Genomic DNA, 16,413 nt, shown 5'->3' with positions numbered 1-16,413 from the left:
ATGCAAATAGAAAATGGTTATCGCCTTTTGGTCGCTACGAGCGATTGTTCATGTTTAATCCTGGTCGTTGTCAGTGGTAGGGGAGGGGGCGGAATTAAATAATTGACTCAAATGTTGCAAGAGCAAGGCTGACCAAAAATATTTTGAACATTTCACTCCCTTGGCTCAGAGCCCGGTTTCCTCACCAAGGAAGGTAATGAGTCATTCTGTTTTGATTTTAACCGAGTCATTAGCCTGTGATGTAAGTGGCACAGTGTGTATATATACATCCCATTCCCCAGCACAAAGATACAGAAGCCTCTCGAGAGCCAGGAACTCCAGTTGTGCTTCCTGTTGCTCTCAGAATGATGATGATAGGAGTTGCCTTGAGCGTGGCTCTGCTGGCACACAGCTCCTTCAGTGCACCTATCACTTCGCTATTTGTAACGTTCCCTGGGGAACAGAACATGACTGAATCCGAACTGGCAACGGTAAGGCTGAAACCAATTTTTTGTTTTGGTGTGATTCTCCCTTTAGTTAATACTTTTAGGAATGCGGCTGCAATTTCTTCGCAAAGAAAATCCAGAACTGACATTTGAAAGAAAAAATTTAGAGGAACTGGAAATATGCAGAGGATCAGGAAAGAAAATGACTTCATCAGAAGTCCACAGTGAAGTGGAAGTGTTCATCAGTAAACCTGACCGAAATAACTGACCAGCAAAAAGTGACAGGGAGAGGCAAAAAAGGCAGCTGATGGGTTTAATGGCCTGTAGTGGTTACTGTACAAAACCTGTTCCACCAGACACATCAAAAGGATGGGTGAGACAAGGGAATCAGCGCAGTCTGAATGGAGATAAGAGCAGGGATATTGGGTTCACAGCTAGGGTCTGGAGCTGTAGAGTCCGTTTTCCAACAAGTAGGCTAAAGGACTCATATGAAGTGATTTAGTTCAGCCCTCTGGCCATCGGGACATTTTTTAAATTTCATAGAATCACACAGAATGTAAAGTACAATAACAGGCCACGCGGTCTAATAATGGGTCTATGTCGGTGTTTGTGCTTCACATGAGCCTCTTCCCATTGCTCTTCATCTGACCCGATTACATAACCTTTTATCCAGAATTTCAGAATCCAAATGACAATTAAGATGCGAATTCTAAAGACAGCTCCACGGAAATAAGTCATCTGAAAATAGAGGTGGTATAGCAGCCTTGAACCATACAAGCCAAAATATTTCTGATTTGATCTCTGTCCCTACTAAGTTAGTTGATCTCAGCTGAGTAGCAGCTGGGACTCTACAATTAGCCTTAGCACCCTTAATTTAGGCTAAGGTTCCTGTTCCTGATTGCTACCTGCCAACTCTTGTTGAAAAAAGCCCTATTGTGCGGTTTCAGGTGTGACATGATCTGAGTCACTGCTGTGTCTCCCGCTCACTCCTGAATGCCAGTGGGAGAACTATCTTTATTTAAGCTCCCTGCATGAGATTCCACCTTGAGGAGAGGAACAGGAAAAAAGAAGAAAAAATGTTCTGGGGGATGATGGCAGCTGAGTTATACTTGGCTGTAGTGATCAGCTTCATTAGTTAAATTAGAAAAATCCAAAAATACAAATGTGGTTTTCTAACAGAAAAGTTGAGGATTGCACAAGGCTCTTTAATGAGGCCCAGGAATTATATTATGAACCAGATTGTATCATAGTCACTCATTCCAGCCATTCAGTAATTTAGACTTCATTACATAATTTGTCATTTGCATGCTTTGGTTCCGAGCGGGATTCTTTCCCGAAGTTACAGATGGATAGTTTAGTCAGTAATTCCGAAAATCAAGCTGCCTTTTTTTATAATTGCATTGTTAACATTCTTCAGATTTAATTGGACACAACATGACAAGAACTCTTAAAACATTGAGTGTCCGGAGTCTTGTTCGGAGATAACCTGTGATTCAGGTTTAAAATGATTTATATTACACTGAGATTTGTGCGAGCACAACTGGGTTCTTCCCCATTGGTCCTGCACAGGCAGCTGCAACCTGGAAGCTAACCTACTTAGATTTGAGTTGGCCAGCCAGCAGCTTGTATCAGGGCCCGGTGGTGCTGGGACAGGCCTCACTTGGAATAAAAGCAATCTAAGTGGACCTCCTTTACAGCTCCCCTGACGGCTGAGTTGCTACGTGGACTGTCATGTGTTGTGCTGACACATACTGTTTCAAATTGGGCTGGCAATGGGAGGTATTATGGTTTTGCATCTTTACTTCAAACAAGAGAGGTGAAACATCAATAAATATTCCCATTCTTGGTCACTATCCAGTAACTGCTGCTAGAAAGTTTATATATGTGCCTTGTGTGCTTGCAAGTGAGCATATTGGTGACTGCGTGCCAGTCCCAGCTGTTCGCTTCAGGAGGGGAAGCTCCTGAAGAGGTGAATAAAAGGCGTGATTCCAGTATAAAAGCAAAATACTGCGGATGCTGGAAATCTAAAACAAAAACAAAAGTACCTGGAAAAACTCAGCAGGTCTGACAGCATCTGAGGAGAGGAATACAGTTAACGTTTCGAGTCCGAATGACTCTTCTTCAGAACTACTGTATTCCTCTCCTCAGATGCTGTCAGACCTGCTGAGTTTTTCCAGGTATTTTTGTTTTTGTGTGATTCCAGTGTTTGATGTTCAATAAAGTAAATACCATTCACTATTAATCCTTGTGCACCAGCCTTGCTGATATCTAAGCTGACAATGGATGCGTAACCTTTTTTGGGGTCTTATTTTTTTCACAGAACTACTTGCAGAGGTTTGGGTATCTAAATTTAAAAAGCTCAAACAATGCAATGGTTAGCCTAAAATTAGCCATCACAAAGATGCAGAAAACCCTGGGGCTGCCTGAAACAGGAGAACTGGATAAGATCACATTCAGTGCCATGAAACAGCCTCGGTGCGGTGTTCCTGATGTACTTAACTACAATACATTTGATGATGAAAAATGGAAGCGTAACAATTTGACTTACAGGTGAGCACATGATAATGACGGCGCTTAAATTCAAGGAATTGGACATCAGAAATGAGGATGTTCTATTTTAAGTAATTGTCCAAAGATGTCATTGAACTGAAACTGTAAAATTCCCGTGGTTTCAATGAAATGTGCGTGTGTTGTTAGTTTCATGGTATAAGTTACTTCTTGAGCCTATGGGCAACTATAATTGTCGGGAGGGGAAATAAATTGTGCAACTGGCAATAAAATGTTAAGGTAGAATTTAAGTGAAGATCGGTATTTCAGCAAGGCTGCAGCATGTAAGATGGTGCTGCTTTCAAACCTACTGTTATGGTGCGCCACAACAGCTCCTCCAGGGCTGTACCAGCTAGGATGGCTTTGCTGCTGTGACTATTCAAAGTGATGCACCTGTTATGTCCAGTGGGCACTGTCACAAATGTTGGCATTGCTACTTTCCCATTCTATATGGGATACCACATTTATTCAGCCGGAGATGTACAGTTACAGTGCCATGGCGGGTTTTTCTCATTTATATTGTACAGCATAACATTATTTCAGACCATACCACCCTGTATGTCACTGTAAGGTAAAAGTGCAAGACAGGCCTTGCAGTGCTTCCGTGGTTTACTGGAACCGAATAAGCATAATTTAATTAATCTTCCATGGTTTTCCTCCTAAGTAGCTTGAGATCTGGAGTATAGTTGTGATGTTTTGTTGCTAGCTTTGAATACTATTCCTTTGAATCGTATTTTTCCCCAGAGTTATGAGCTACACTCCTGACTTGGACCCACTTGTTGTTGATGATGCATTTGCTCGCGCACTTAAATTGTGGAGTGATGTCACGCCATTAACATTCACTAGAATCTACAGCGGAGAAGCAGACATCATGATTCAGTTTGGAAAACAATGTGAGTAAACAGACACAATATAATCTAAGAGTTCCCTTCTTAATTAATATTCGGGTGTTCTACCCTCCTTCTCTACGTCTCCCCAATCTGATTTTTTTTTTATTCATTCGTGGGATATGGGCATCGCTGACAATGTTAGCATTTATTGTCCGTCCTTCAATCTAACGCAGTGGACTTGCTTAGCGACTTCAGGGGGCAGTGAAGAGTCAACCACATGGCTGTGGGTCGGGAGTCACATTTAGCCCAGACTGGGTAAAGACAACATATTTTCCCCTCTGAAGTAAGTTCATGAACCAGATAGGTGTTTAAAGCAGCCATATTCACCTTTACTGACACTAGCTTTTAAATATAGAGATAAAAACAAAAAAACTGCGGATGCTGGAAATCCAAAACAAAAACAAAAACAGAATTACCTGGAAAAACTCAGCAGGTCTGGCAGCATCGGCGGAGAAGAAAAGAGTTGATGTTTCGAGTCCTCATGACCCTTCGACAGAAGGACATGAGAACTCGAAACGTCAACTCTTTTCTTCTCCGCCGATGCTGCCAGATCTGCTGAGTTTTTCCAGGTAATTCTGTTTTTGTTTTTGTACTAGCTTTTAAATTGCGGTTTTGTTTAATTGAATTTATATTCCCCAACTGCCATAGTGGGATTTACACTCATGCCTCTAGATTATTAATCCAGGCTAGTTCATTACTGGTCCAGTGACATAACTACTATGCTCCCATACCTCTAATAGTACTGTGTCAATGTAGGCAAAGGAACTTAATTGCTTAAGTTTTCTTCCTCAGTCCAGCAGAGAAAGGTTCATTTCGCATGAGACAAGCTAAAGAATCTTAGTAGAACAGCTGAAATGTATTGGCTGGTTATTTGTATACTAACTCAAACATTGCTGGGTCAACCTAAGATACAGATACAAGGGTGATTGTTTTCCATCTGTCACTGAGCTTGTTTTAGGGACTTAGGGATTTCTAGATCTCTGCTCACATTTACATTGTTAATATGTTTCAATTCTTTTTGGCTCAAGGGCATGGAGACCCATATCCATTTGATGGGAAGGATGGTCTCTTGGCGCATGCCTACCCACCAGGCGAAAACGTCTATGGCAGCCTGCACGGCGATGCACATTTTGACGACGATGAGTTCTGGACCTTGGGGAAAGGAGCAGGTAACAAACATTGAATGCGATGAATCTGCAAATACTTTTCCGCTGATTTATGTAAATTGCCAATCAATAGACTGCCTGTCCTGTCTCTTCACACTGCAGCTATCAGAAATGATCACTTACCGAAATGTAACTTTTGGGAGGGGAGACTCTTAGGGATAATTTCTATATTTTTTTTGAGAAATGTGTTTCTATAGCGTTTGGTCTCCACTCTTCGTCCTAATGTTTTACACTTTCTCCCGGCAGTGGTTAAAACTCGTTACGGCAATGCTGATGGAGCTTTCTGCCATTTTCCCTTTACATTTGACGGAAAGACATACAAGACTTGTACCGCAGATGGGAGAGGAGATGGGTATATCTGGTGTGCCACGACCGCAGATTACGATAAAGACCAGAAATATGGATTCTGCCCATATGAATGTAAATCGTTGTCCTTTTATTTTTGATATGACATGCTCCTTGCTATTGATGGCAGCGTTGCCATTGGTTTCCCGCTCAATTTTTAGTTCGGATTTCCATTCCAACTGCTGACAAGTTCATCTGTTGTGAGGCAGTTTGAACAGGCATCAGGGGTGCTGGTTGGGATAAAGTTAATTAAGGAACCATTCCAAGTCACTGCTCTGTGACCTTGCTATACAGTCCATGCATGTGGATGGAGGCATCAGAGGTCAATAGATACCAGTGAAATGGCCTTCAGAAGAAAACTTGAGCACCTGGACCAATTCAAGACTCGCAGTATCATTTAATCAGCTTCCAAATACCATTCTCCTTGTATCATAGTGCCATAAATGCAGTTTATTCATTGCATTTTTTAAACTTTCTGTTTTCTCTTCACTTTTGTTCAGTGTTATACACCATTGGCGGCAACAGCGACAGTTTGCCTTGTGTACTCCCCTTTGTATTCGACGGCAAGAGTTATGATAAGTGCACATCTGAGGGACGTCAGGATGGTTACAGGTGGTGTGCCACGACCAGCAACTTTGACGTGGATAAAAAATATGGCTTTTGCCCCAGTAGAGGTAATTATTCACATGGGGTTTTGTCAAACCAGATAGAATGCTATATATAGCCTGATTTGTCTAAAGAAACAGTGATGGCAAATTTTCTTCAACAAATTAGTTGGTTCTAGAGGCTGGTGAGTCAGTAGGCTGTGATGCTAGCAATGGTAAAATAGCCAATGACAGCTGATGTCTAGGCTTATAAACAAAGTGCCACTTGGCTTAGGCATGGTGAGGTGCTGATTTCCTTGGAATGGGTCCTCAGTGTGGGTCAGCACCTACCAAGAGATGGTGAGAAAATTAACAAGTAATCACAGAATCACATAGTGCAGACGAGGCCCTTCGGCCCATTGAATCTGCACCGACTGGTGCATATGGATATATGGATTGTTATAAAATCGTAGATTGGTTAAAGAACAGATGGAGGCCATTTGGCTTGTCACGTCCATATCACCTCACTGCAAGAGCACTCAGCTAGTCCAATATACTCTTCCACCTTTTCCTGATAGCCTGCTTATCCAACTGCCTTTGAAAGCCATGAATGAATTTTCCTCCATCAAGCATTCAGCCAGTGCAATCCAAACCCTAACCACTCATTCAATAAAAATGTTCTTTTCCCATTCACCTTATTTCAGTTTACTCTGGTTCTCAATTAATTCCAAATACTTGTTTTATTTTTCTTGCAATGAGATCCCTGACTTGAAAGGACATTGGAAAAAGGGTCAATATGAGAAAACACTACCTGGCCCATCAAGCTTGACCCTCCAGCACTCCAACTCACCTAATATAATGCCCACTGAATCTGTATTCTCTGAACTCATTGATTCCATTATCTTACCTAGTAGATTATTCCAAATATTCATGGACCCTTGAGTAGAAATTTGTTTTCTGCAATTTGATTTAAATTCATTTTTCACTTATTTACATTTATGTCCTATTGGCTTGATGGATTTTGAAGTATTATTTGGAGTTCAGCACTTGGTACTGACCTTATCTCTAATCCTCCCTCACGGTACATAATGTTTTTCTTGCAGCTAATGCTGTGATTTCTGGAAATTCTGATGGAGAGCAGTGTTCATTCCCTTTCATATTCCTTGGCAAAAAATATGATGCATGCACTACCGACGGCAGATCGGATGAGCAGCTCTGGTGTGCAACCACCAGCAACTTCGATGAAGACAAAAAGTGGGGTTTCTGTCCCAATGCTGGTAAATATGGCCATTTTTTCATCTTTTTGCCAATGCTTGTTTTCTTTCATACCATTGTTCTGTGATAATTAAAGTAAATGTGTTAATTTAATAATCAAGTAGTTGAACTCTTAAAGCCCAATTGTGCAGTTTCATGTTGAAGTCCTTCTTAAACTTAGGCAAGTCTTGGCCGACTTAGTCATAGAGTCATAGACGTCTACAGCACACAAATAGGCCCTTCGGCCCATCGAGTCTGTGCCGGTCAAACAAGTACCTAACTATTCTAATCCCATTTTCCAGCACTAGGCCCATAGCCTTGTATGCTATGGCTCGCAAGTGCACATCCAAATACTTCTCAAATGTAATGGGGGTATCTGCCGCTACCACGCTTTCTGGCAGTGAGTTCCAGATTCCCCACCCTTTGGGTGAAAAAGTTCTTCCTCACATCCCCTCTAAACCTCCTGCCCCTTACCTTAAATCTATGCTCCCTGGTTATTGATCCCTCCACCAAGGGGAAAAGTTCCTTCCTGTCTACCCTATCTATGCCCATCATAATTTTATATACCTCAATCAAGTTCCCCCTCGATCCCCTCTGCTCCAGGGAAAATAACCCCAGTCTATCCAATCTTTCCTCATAACTAAAACTCTCCAGCCCAAGCAACATCCTGGTAAATCTCCTCCACACTCTCTCGTGCAATGACATCCTTCCCATAATGCAGATTCCAGAACTGCACGCAATACTCTGGCTGTGGTATTTTATACAGTTCCAGCATAACCTCCCTGCTCTTATATTCTATGTCTCAGCTAATAAAGGCAAGTATCCCATATGCCTTTTTAACCACCTTATCTACCTGTCCCACTACTTTAAGGGACCAGTGGGCATGCACACCAAGGTCCCTCTGATCCTCGTGTATTCCCGTGCCTTGTTTGTCCTGCCCAAGTGCATCACCTCACTTATCCAGATTAAATTCCATTTGTCAGTGATCAGCCCGTCTGACCAGCCCATCTATATCCTCCAGTAACCTCCTCACTAATTACCACCCCACCAATTTTCGTGTCATCCATGAACTTACTGATCAGCCCTCCTACATTCAAGTCTAAATCATTTATATATACCACAAACAGCAAGGGACCGATCCACCGATCCCTGTGGAAACCCACTGGACACAGGCATCCAGTCACAAAAACACCCCTTGACCATCACTCTCTGCTTCCTGCCACTCAGCCAATTCTGGATCCAATTTGCCAAATTGCCTTAGATCCCATGGGCTCTTACCTTCATTATCAGTTTCCCATGCGGGACCTTATCAAAAGCCTTGCTGAAGTCCAAATAGACTATGTCAAATGCATTGTCCTCATTTACACACCTGGTTACCTCTTTGAAAAATTCAATCAAGTTGGTCAGACATGACCTCCCCTTAACAAAACCATGCTGACTGTCCTTGATAAATCCCTGCCTCTCCAAATGTAGATTAATTCTGTCCCTCAGAATTGCTTCCAATCCCATTGAAAGATGGGCCATGGCTCACCTCGCAACACTTTGAGAGATCGATGGGGAAAAGAGAATCAATGTGCATTGCTTTGTTGACTAAAATTAGACACTTGACAAACAACAATGGAGCTGTCCGTACAGAAGTATTTTGCCCCACTCTTGAGAATGATGTTATGTGTCCGGTGGCCTTTAAGAAGCAGAAGGGGAGAAGGATTTAAGTTTTCACATACACATTATATTTTTTCTCCCTCTCCCTCTCTTTATATATGTGTGTATCATATATATTTACATTATATATGTATAATATATAGATCTGTATATTATTCTGGAGTTCTCAACTTATCACTTGGACCATTTAAACTGACAACAGATGTTTAATATTCCAAGAAAATTTTCCTGATGCCTCAGTATCTAATGTGATATTCGGGCATACCACACAAGACAATGTAACAGTTTCAAACTTCAATTATGCCCAAGTTGACTGGTTCTCAAACAATGGGGATGGTATACAAAACAAAAACAGAATTACCTGGAAAAACTCAGCAGGTCTGGCAGCATCAGCAGAGAAGAAAAGAGTTGACGTTTTGAGTCCTCATGACCCTTCGACAGAACTGGGGATGGTATAGCTGACTTCAGTATCTTTGAACAAGGGAGAGGAAAAATGAGCCTGGGTTCAGCTTCTGGTCACAATCCAGTAGATTTGGCTGAAATATGTGTGTATGTGCATTATAGACAAGGAAAGGATCAGTATTGGATGTGATAGCCTTACCCATGGCCAAATGGCCTGCTAACACACACTGGTAAGGCTCACATAATGCAATATGGCCACTCGGATAAAGTGCTCAAGCAGTGGCACCATCCTTGGAATTGTGAAGCCAACATGTGTTCTTTATATTGGAACCCACCAGATGGACCACATAGTCAGTTTTAGTCATGTGAGTTGATACATTGATGTGAGGGTATGGGGAGAAAGGACAAATATTCAAGTAATATTCAAAAAATTGACTAATTTATGGGTCTTCTTATGCAGGATACAGCCTCTTTTTAGTGGCAGCTCATGAGTTTGGTCATTCCCTGGGACTAGATCATTCCACTCTCAAAGATGCTCTGATGTACCCAATGTACAAATATGAAGAAAACTTCAAATTGCCCAGTGATGACATTGCAGGAATCCAGCATCTCTATGGTATGGCTCAAAGTGTCTTGGTGAAATACTAAGTTATTTACATATATACAGTAGTAATAGACGTGCTCACATTACCTTATTCTGAACACAGGACAGAAGCCTGGTCCAACAGCACCTACCTCTACAACAATGGCACCAATTTCAACAACTGTGCCTACCACAGCCTACCCCACAACCAAGCCAGTTGCAGACATTTGCAATGTGAATATTTTTGATGCAGTTGCAAGTATAAAGGGAACACTTCATTTTTTCAAAAATGGGTAAGTAATATTAACTTCAATCCATAGCTTTCAAGTTTGTGGAAGCAGAAAGAACATTTATTTTTAAGTGACATGGACATCAGAGAGAGTCCACAAAACCATAGGAACAAGAGTGGGCCATTCAACCCCTCCAGCCTGTTCTTTTCTTCAAGGAGATCATGGCTGTATCATCTGTATTGTAACTTAATTCATCCACTTAGGTTCCCTATCCCTTAATACCCTTGGATAGCAAAAATCTATTATCTCTTAATTAAAATTGTTAATTAAGCTTGCAGCTGTTTTTGTGGGTGAGTTGCAAACTTCCACTACCCTTTGTGTGAAGAAATGTTTTGTAATTCCTCTTCTGAATAGGCTGGCTCTGATTTTAAGGTTATGACCTCTTGTCCTAGACACTCTTTCTATCCTACTAATTATTTCAAAATCTTAAAATTCTTAATTAAATTATCCCTCAGTCTTCTTTATTCCAGAGAAGACAGATGTAATTTAAGAAACCTCACCTCATAATTTAACACTTGGAACCCTGGTAACATTCTGGTGAATCAGCATTGCACTCATTCCAAGGCCAATATATCTTTTCCAAGATGCAATACCCAGAACTGCACAGAGGCCCAGTGAGGGAACACTTCAGGATCTGGAGGCTTTCACTCCAACTGAATTTATTTACACTTTTTCTAGAAATGTCTGGAAGCTTACATCAGTAAAGAAAGTTATCACGGGAAAAATTCCAATTGCAAAGCTGTGGCCAAAAGCTCCTTCCAACATTGATGCTCTATTTGAAGATATAAATGCACAGAAGGTCTACATTTTCTCAGGTTTGTCTGAATTTTTGATGAAGGATAATTCTCAAGCAAATATTTAAGCAACTCTATTAGCAAATAAACATGATGAGACAGGCTGCCTATTAAGTATCAAAAGCACAGAAGAACTATTCTTCTGAGGCAGAAACTTTTTTTAATGTTATAATATAGTTAGTTAATCCTTTTGTGGGAACAGATCAACTTAGTTTTTCATGAAATATGTATGAATAGGTTTGATATAGAATGTAGCAGAAAAATAGAGCCCTTGATAATCGTTGACCAGCAAATCTTCTAAAACAAAGCCATCTCTGAGTTAATTAAATAACAATAAAATGTCAATTTTTAAGGTTGCCAAACATATTTACAGCCATTTGTGGAATGTATAGTTTTCCTTCAAGATTAGAGCGTTAGCTCTTTGTGCTGGCCATAAATTGTTTTTTTAATCGCCATTAGACTTTGAACGAATGGATACATCCAGCTATGTTAAACTGAAACTGTGCTTAAATATAACCCCAAAAGTCTTCTCTATTTACCTGATTGCATGTAAGAGGAATTCACTTCTTAAGTGAAACATATTAGTCCAAAACTTGCTAGCAGCAGTGTTACCAAATGAATAATTAATGCCATTGGATTTCGCTGTTCACTCTTTTAATGCAGACATTAACCTGGTTATTTTAAATGAGTTGGTACTACCACTTAAGGAACAAACAGAGGAATGTTACATTAGTGTGTTATATTCATTTGTTGCTGACGGTCATTTCTAAGCTAAGTAAGTTAAAACTGTTCCTTACCATTGCAATCAATGGAAACTAAGCTATCCCTTTTTATCTCCTCCTACAGGGAGATCATACTGGGTATTTTCTGGCAAGAGTCTTGAGTCGGGCTATCCCAAGGACATCGGCAAACTGGGCATTGATACCAGTGTTGAACGGATATTCGGTGCAGTTATGAAAGGCCAAAAGAAAGTGCAGCTCTTTGGTGGGCAGAAGGTTTGGAGGTGAGCAGAATGTGATCAGAATTAAGAATTTTAGGACTGTTACCTTTTAGGTAAATCTCAATGAGTAAAAATGGAATTTTTCTTACATTAAAGGTGTTATACAAATGCAAGCTATTGTTGTTGTAAATAACACCTTGTACTAATATAGACATTGTCACTACCTTTTACGTAACTTCCTTACCACTCTGTCTATAATATTCACCTCTCCCTACATTGGGCAATGAATGATCAGAATGAATTTAAGTATATAGGTACATGCAGCTTGGGAAGTAATGTAAGATACTAGGTCCTCGCAAGGGTTGCAGTATTGCAGAGAAGCTTTACCTGTTGAGATGTATAACCATGTATTCACAGAGTATCTGTTCCTTGGCAGGGGGAGACTCGGTGGTGCAGTGAATTAATATAACACGTTTTTCTGCAGAAGTTTTTAGCAAAAATTGCAAGTGATACTTAAAGATTTATGGCACTTGTAAATGGAACATTTACACTTGCACTGAACTTAACAGTATTTTTAATCTGACATTTAGGCTCGATATGATGACACAGAAAGTTGATAGGATCAGCCCGATTGATCGCACTTTCCAGCATGTGCCGATTGATGCTGATACTGTATTCAGGCACAAAAGTAAGTTTATCAGACATATTACAGCTTTCAATGCCAAATAGTGTTGATTGGCCTAACCCTTTTGTTTAGCCAAATATGTTAATTGCAAAAGAAGTTGCATGCGATATATAACGGGAAGATGTGCAGTTTATTGTGTGATTTTGTGCTAAAACATAATTAGACATCACAGACAGTACAGTGTCTGGTATAGCAGTCTTTGAAATTGCTATAGCTCCTTGATCTTAGTTCTACTTGTTCTCTGTTTTAAGAGAAAATAAATAAGTACCACTATGGGCGGAATTTTACGGCCCAATCACAGCGGGAGCGGGGCCATAAAATGCAGCGAGAAATTCAGAAGTCCATTGACTTTGGCGGGACCATAATATCCCATTGGCATAAAATTCCGCCCTATGTCATGAAGGTGTTGAGTAGTTCCTGTTATAAGCGACTAAACCTGTTGTCCACAATTGGTCTGTGAGCCAAATAGATTCCTTAGGCTCTAGCAATCCAGCCTATGAATTTTAGGTAACTTGATTCTAATTGCACTGGTACTTCTTAAACATTGGTTGTGTTGTGTTGCCTTGATGTCATGGGGCTGGTGGTTTAGAGAAGGTTACCTTATTGCTGCTACCTCGTTAGCAGATAAATCCCAACTCAGAACAAGATCTGCAGTTTGATGTTTCTGTAAATTCATGGGAATGTTAATTTTAACTGTGTATGCGGCCCAGTATACTAGATGGCATATGCCTAATCACAAAAGCAAAAAACTCCTGAGCTCATTCAACAAACACTTGCTCTGATGTACAATTTGACTTATAGGAATAACTAAGACTTAAAAATTAGTCATACTTTTCATTGACATTATCATCAAATCTTACAGCATGGAAGGAGGCCATTCCATCCATCAGGCCTGTGCTGTCTCTTTAAATTATATATCCAATTAGTCCCACTCCCATGCTCTTTCCCAACAGCTCATACTTTTTTTCTGTTTATATATAGTATATATCCAATTCATTTTCAACGTTATTATTGAATCTACTTCAATCACCCTTTCAGGCAGTACATGCCAAATCGGAACTTGCTACACAAACCTTTCCTCCTCAGCAGTTATCTTATTTCTGTGTTAACTCGTTACTGACCCTTCCACCAAACAAAACAAGTTTTCCTTACTTACTCTGTCAAAAGCCCTCCTAAATTTGAAAACCTCTTTCAAATTTCCTCTTAACGTTCTCTGCTCTAAGGACAAGAATCCCACATTCTCTAGCCTCCCCTCACAACTGAAGTCATTCAGCATTGGTGCAATTGTGGGAAATCTGCTTCCAGTCTCTCCATGGTCTAACAGGCAATCAAATGAAGACTATTCCCTACTATTCATATGAAGTATATAATACCACTCACTGATATCACCCAGCACTGATTACTGGTTATTGATGCTGTACAGCAGTTTGTTAGCTATTTGGAGACAAATCTTATCAAAGTTATGAATAATTGTCCTTAGACTTAGCACATCATGAAGCATATGTACCTCAGGGCTTTATATTCTGTAGGTGATTAGATAAATTCACTGATCTTATGCTCTTTGAGATTATCCCAAAGGAAGAGCTTGTCAAAGAATTGGGGCTAGAGCTGCTGTCATATTTCTGATGTAGGATCACTGAATCACTTACGTCAAAAATATTTTTACAGCTGAGAGTCTGATAATGACAATACAGTGGATATAGCATATCATTGTATGGTGGTGGGACTGGGCTGAGGGTGCTGGAAACAGTAAACAGAGAAAAATCATATAAGTACACAATATAATCCTTTGTCCTGTGAGATGATCCATCAACTTTCTAATCCATTCTCTTTCAGAGAACATCTACTTCCTGCAAGGAAAGTACTTCTGGAAAATGGACCAGTATTATCGGATTACTTTTGTGGGATACATCAAGAGTGACCTACTGAATTGTAAAGAATAAAATTTCAACCTCAGGTGCAGCATTATCTTGAGGAAGAATTGTTGTTTAATTTAAAGTGTTTACATTATTCTGTCATATTTTGGGATCACAGTGTAATCCTTCAGTTTTATTCTGCTTTCAATTTTACTGGGTTTCAGTTTGTTCTTGAAGGATAAGAAACCTGTGCCATACGTTTTACCAAGGAGAGGGGGTGAATTTATAAAACCCAGTCAAATTGGATCCGCAATTGAATTAAAGGATTAGGTGATGACAGACAGTACTTTTTTTTAATTCATCACTTGTAAAAGATAAATTAATTGACTTTTTGATTGCATGAGTCTTTAGTCAAGCTGAGTCAAGTACCTGTTAGACAACCTAAATCTAGAATTTGGTTTGGAATGCTCACTCTACATGCAACTAATGTTAAGTCACATCAGTATGACATTCTGTGTAAGGCATGAACCTGAAGCAAATGCAAATCCATGTTGATTCAATACAAGTTATAAAGAAGGCTGCACTCCAGTTGTCACTGGAATACTTGTTGTGCTATTATGTGACATGTAATGGGGTTGGTTGCAACAGAGTGCAAGAGAGCTCAAATATGTCTCTTAAAGATAATGGGAAAAAACATTATCCCTACAACAACCCCAACCATTTTTTGTATTGTTTACTGCAAATACAGATACTTTTTATATCTTATACAAAATTTATTATTTATTCTAATTTCTATGTTTATTTTTTTCTACTTGGGGAGTTTTGGATAGATCTTCCTAGGATGTTTGGCAATGCAGAGTTCCAGCTGTTGATCGGTATAATGGACAGATGCATTGCAATGATAGTCATGCTGTTTGTGTATTTCACTGGCGCTGCTCCCCATCAGTGTGTTTAAAATCATTGTCACTTCCACCAATCATGCCATCAGATAGATGTTTTAATAGTATTTCTACCAACTAACAATGTAGCTTGATAATCACTGCTTTGCCATGATTGCACTGAACTCGGGAAGAGGCCTTAATCATATAAACCTCCGTCTCGACATCTGAAGGGATCCCTTTGTATAACTCACGTTGGCTGTTGGATTGTAAAAGTTTAATATTGGATATTGTTCTCTCTCAACACTGATTCTCATCTCAGCACGCAGAGGTCAGGATAGCATAGACCAAGATCTTTTGATCCATTGTTTTTGAAGTTTCCAGTGTAGCTTTCCTTTAGCACAATAGAGTTATTAAATGTTAATTGTGTCCATTTAGTTTGCTTATCCAAATGGTGCTGACGTTTTATGTACAGTTATATTTGCGTTTCCCTTTTATTTGCTACTACTAAGTTTAACATCCCTTGGTATGTAAAAGAACTTGCAAATATTTTTATGCATTTTTAATATGAATTAATTTAAAGTTTAAACAATGTAATTGAAATTAAATTATGATTTTGAATGCTTATCATCTAATAAACTGCTTGTTGCACATCACAATGTGTTTTTCTTGATGATTGTGTGCGTGAATCATGATGCATATTCTCCAGACCCAAACCCATCACTATTTCCAATTTAGCTCTTTTGTTTAAAACTTTTTTTCTCTTTACCCCTCCAAGATCATTCTCCTATTGTCATGCCTCCTTTCACTTCTCCACTCTCAGGTACTCTGCCCTCCCAATTACCTACTCCAATCTTCCAATACGCCTTGACCTTCCTGCTCTCTTACTGCTTTCCCAAGCTTGACTCTCTCTTAAGTAACTCTACAGCTTCCCTCTGTGCCTCTCTTGGCATTCTCCAAAGGGTTCATTGAGGCACATGGAGTTGATTCCTTATGAGCAGCAATTCCATTGTCCCAGCCGACTTTCACATCAACCTTCCCTCCCAGCGCACACTCTGGGGGCCAATCTTGCCAATTTCCCCTCCTACTGGTGACTCTATACACTGTTCTCT

General features: G+C 39.9%; 1 protein-coding gene across 1 annotated transcript; it reads left to right on the top strand.

Moving 5' to 3' along the window:
• The first annotated feature begins 272 nt into the window (after positions 1-272).
• Positions 273-15,957, top strand: mmp9 (matrix metallopeptidase 9). Its single transcript, XM_041204892.1, has 13 exons — positions 273-470; positions 2,746-2,975; positions 3,717-3,865; positions 4,891-5,031; positions 5,275-5,448; positions 5,874-6,047; positions 7,061-7,234; positions 9,736-9,891; positions 9,983-10,151; positions 10,827-10,963; positions 11,789-11,945; positions 12,473-12,570; positions 14,404-15,957. Exons 1-13 carry the CDS (start codon positions 345-347, stop codon positions 14,508-14,510), a joined length of 1,992 nt encoding a protein of 663 aa, XP_041060826.1. The 5' UTR covers positions 273-344; the 3' UTR covers positions 14,511-15,957.
• The last annotated feature ends 456 nt before the right edge of the window (positions 15,958-16,413 follow it).

The sequence above is a fragment of the Carcharodon carcharias genome, chromosome 14, assembly GCF_017639515.1.
Source record: "Carcharodon carcharias isolate sCarCar2 chromosome 14, sCarCar2.pri, whole genome shotgun sequence".
Classification (NCBI taxonomy): domain Eukaryota; kingdom Metazoa; phylum Chordata; class Chondrichthyes; order Lamniformes; family Lamnidae; genus Carcharodon; species Carcharodon carcharias.
The sequence above is the reverse complement of the archived record's forward strand: the minus strand, read 5'-3'. Positions and strand labels throughout refer to the sequence as shown.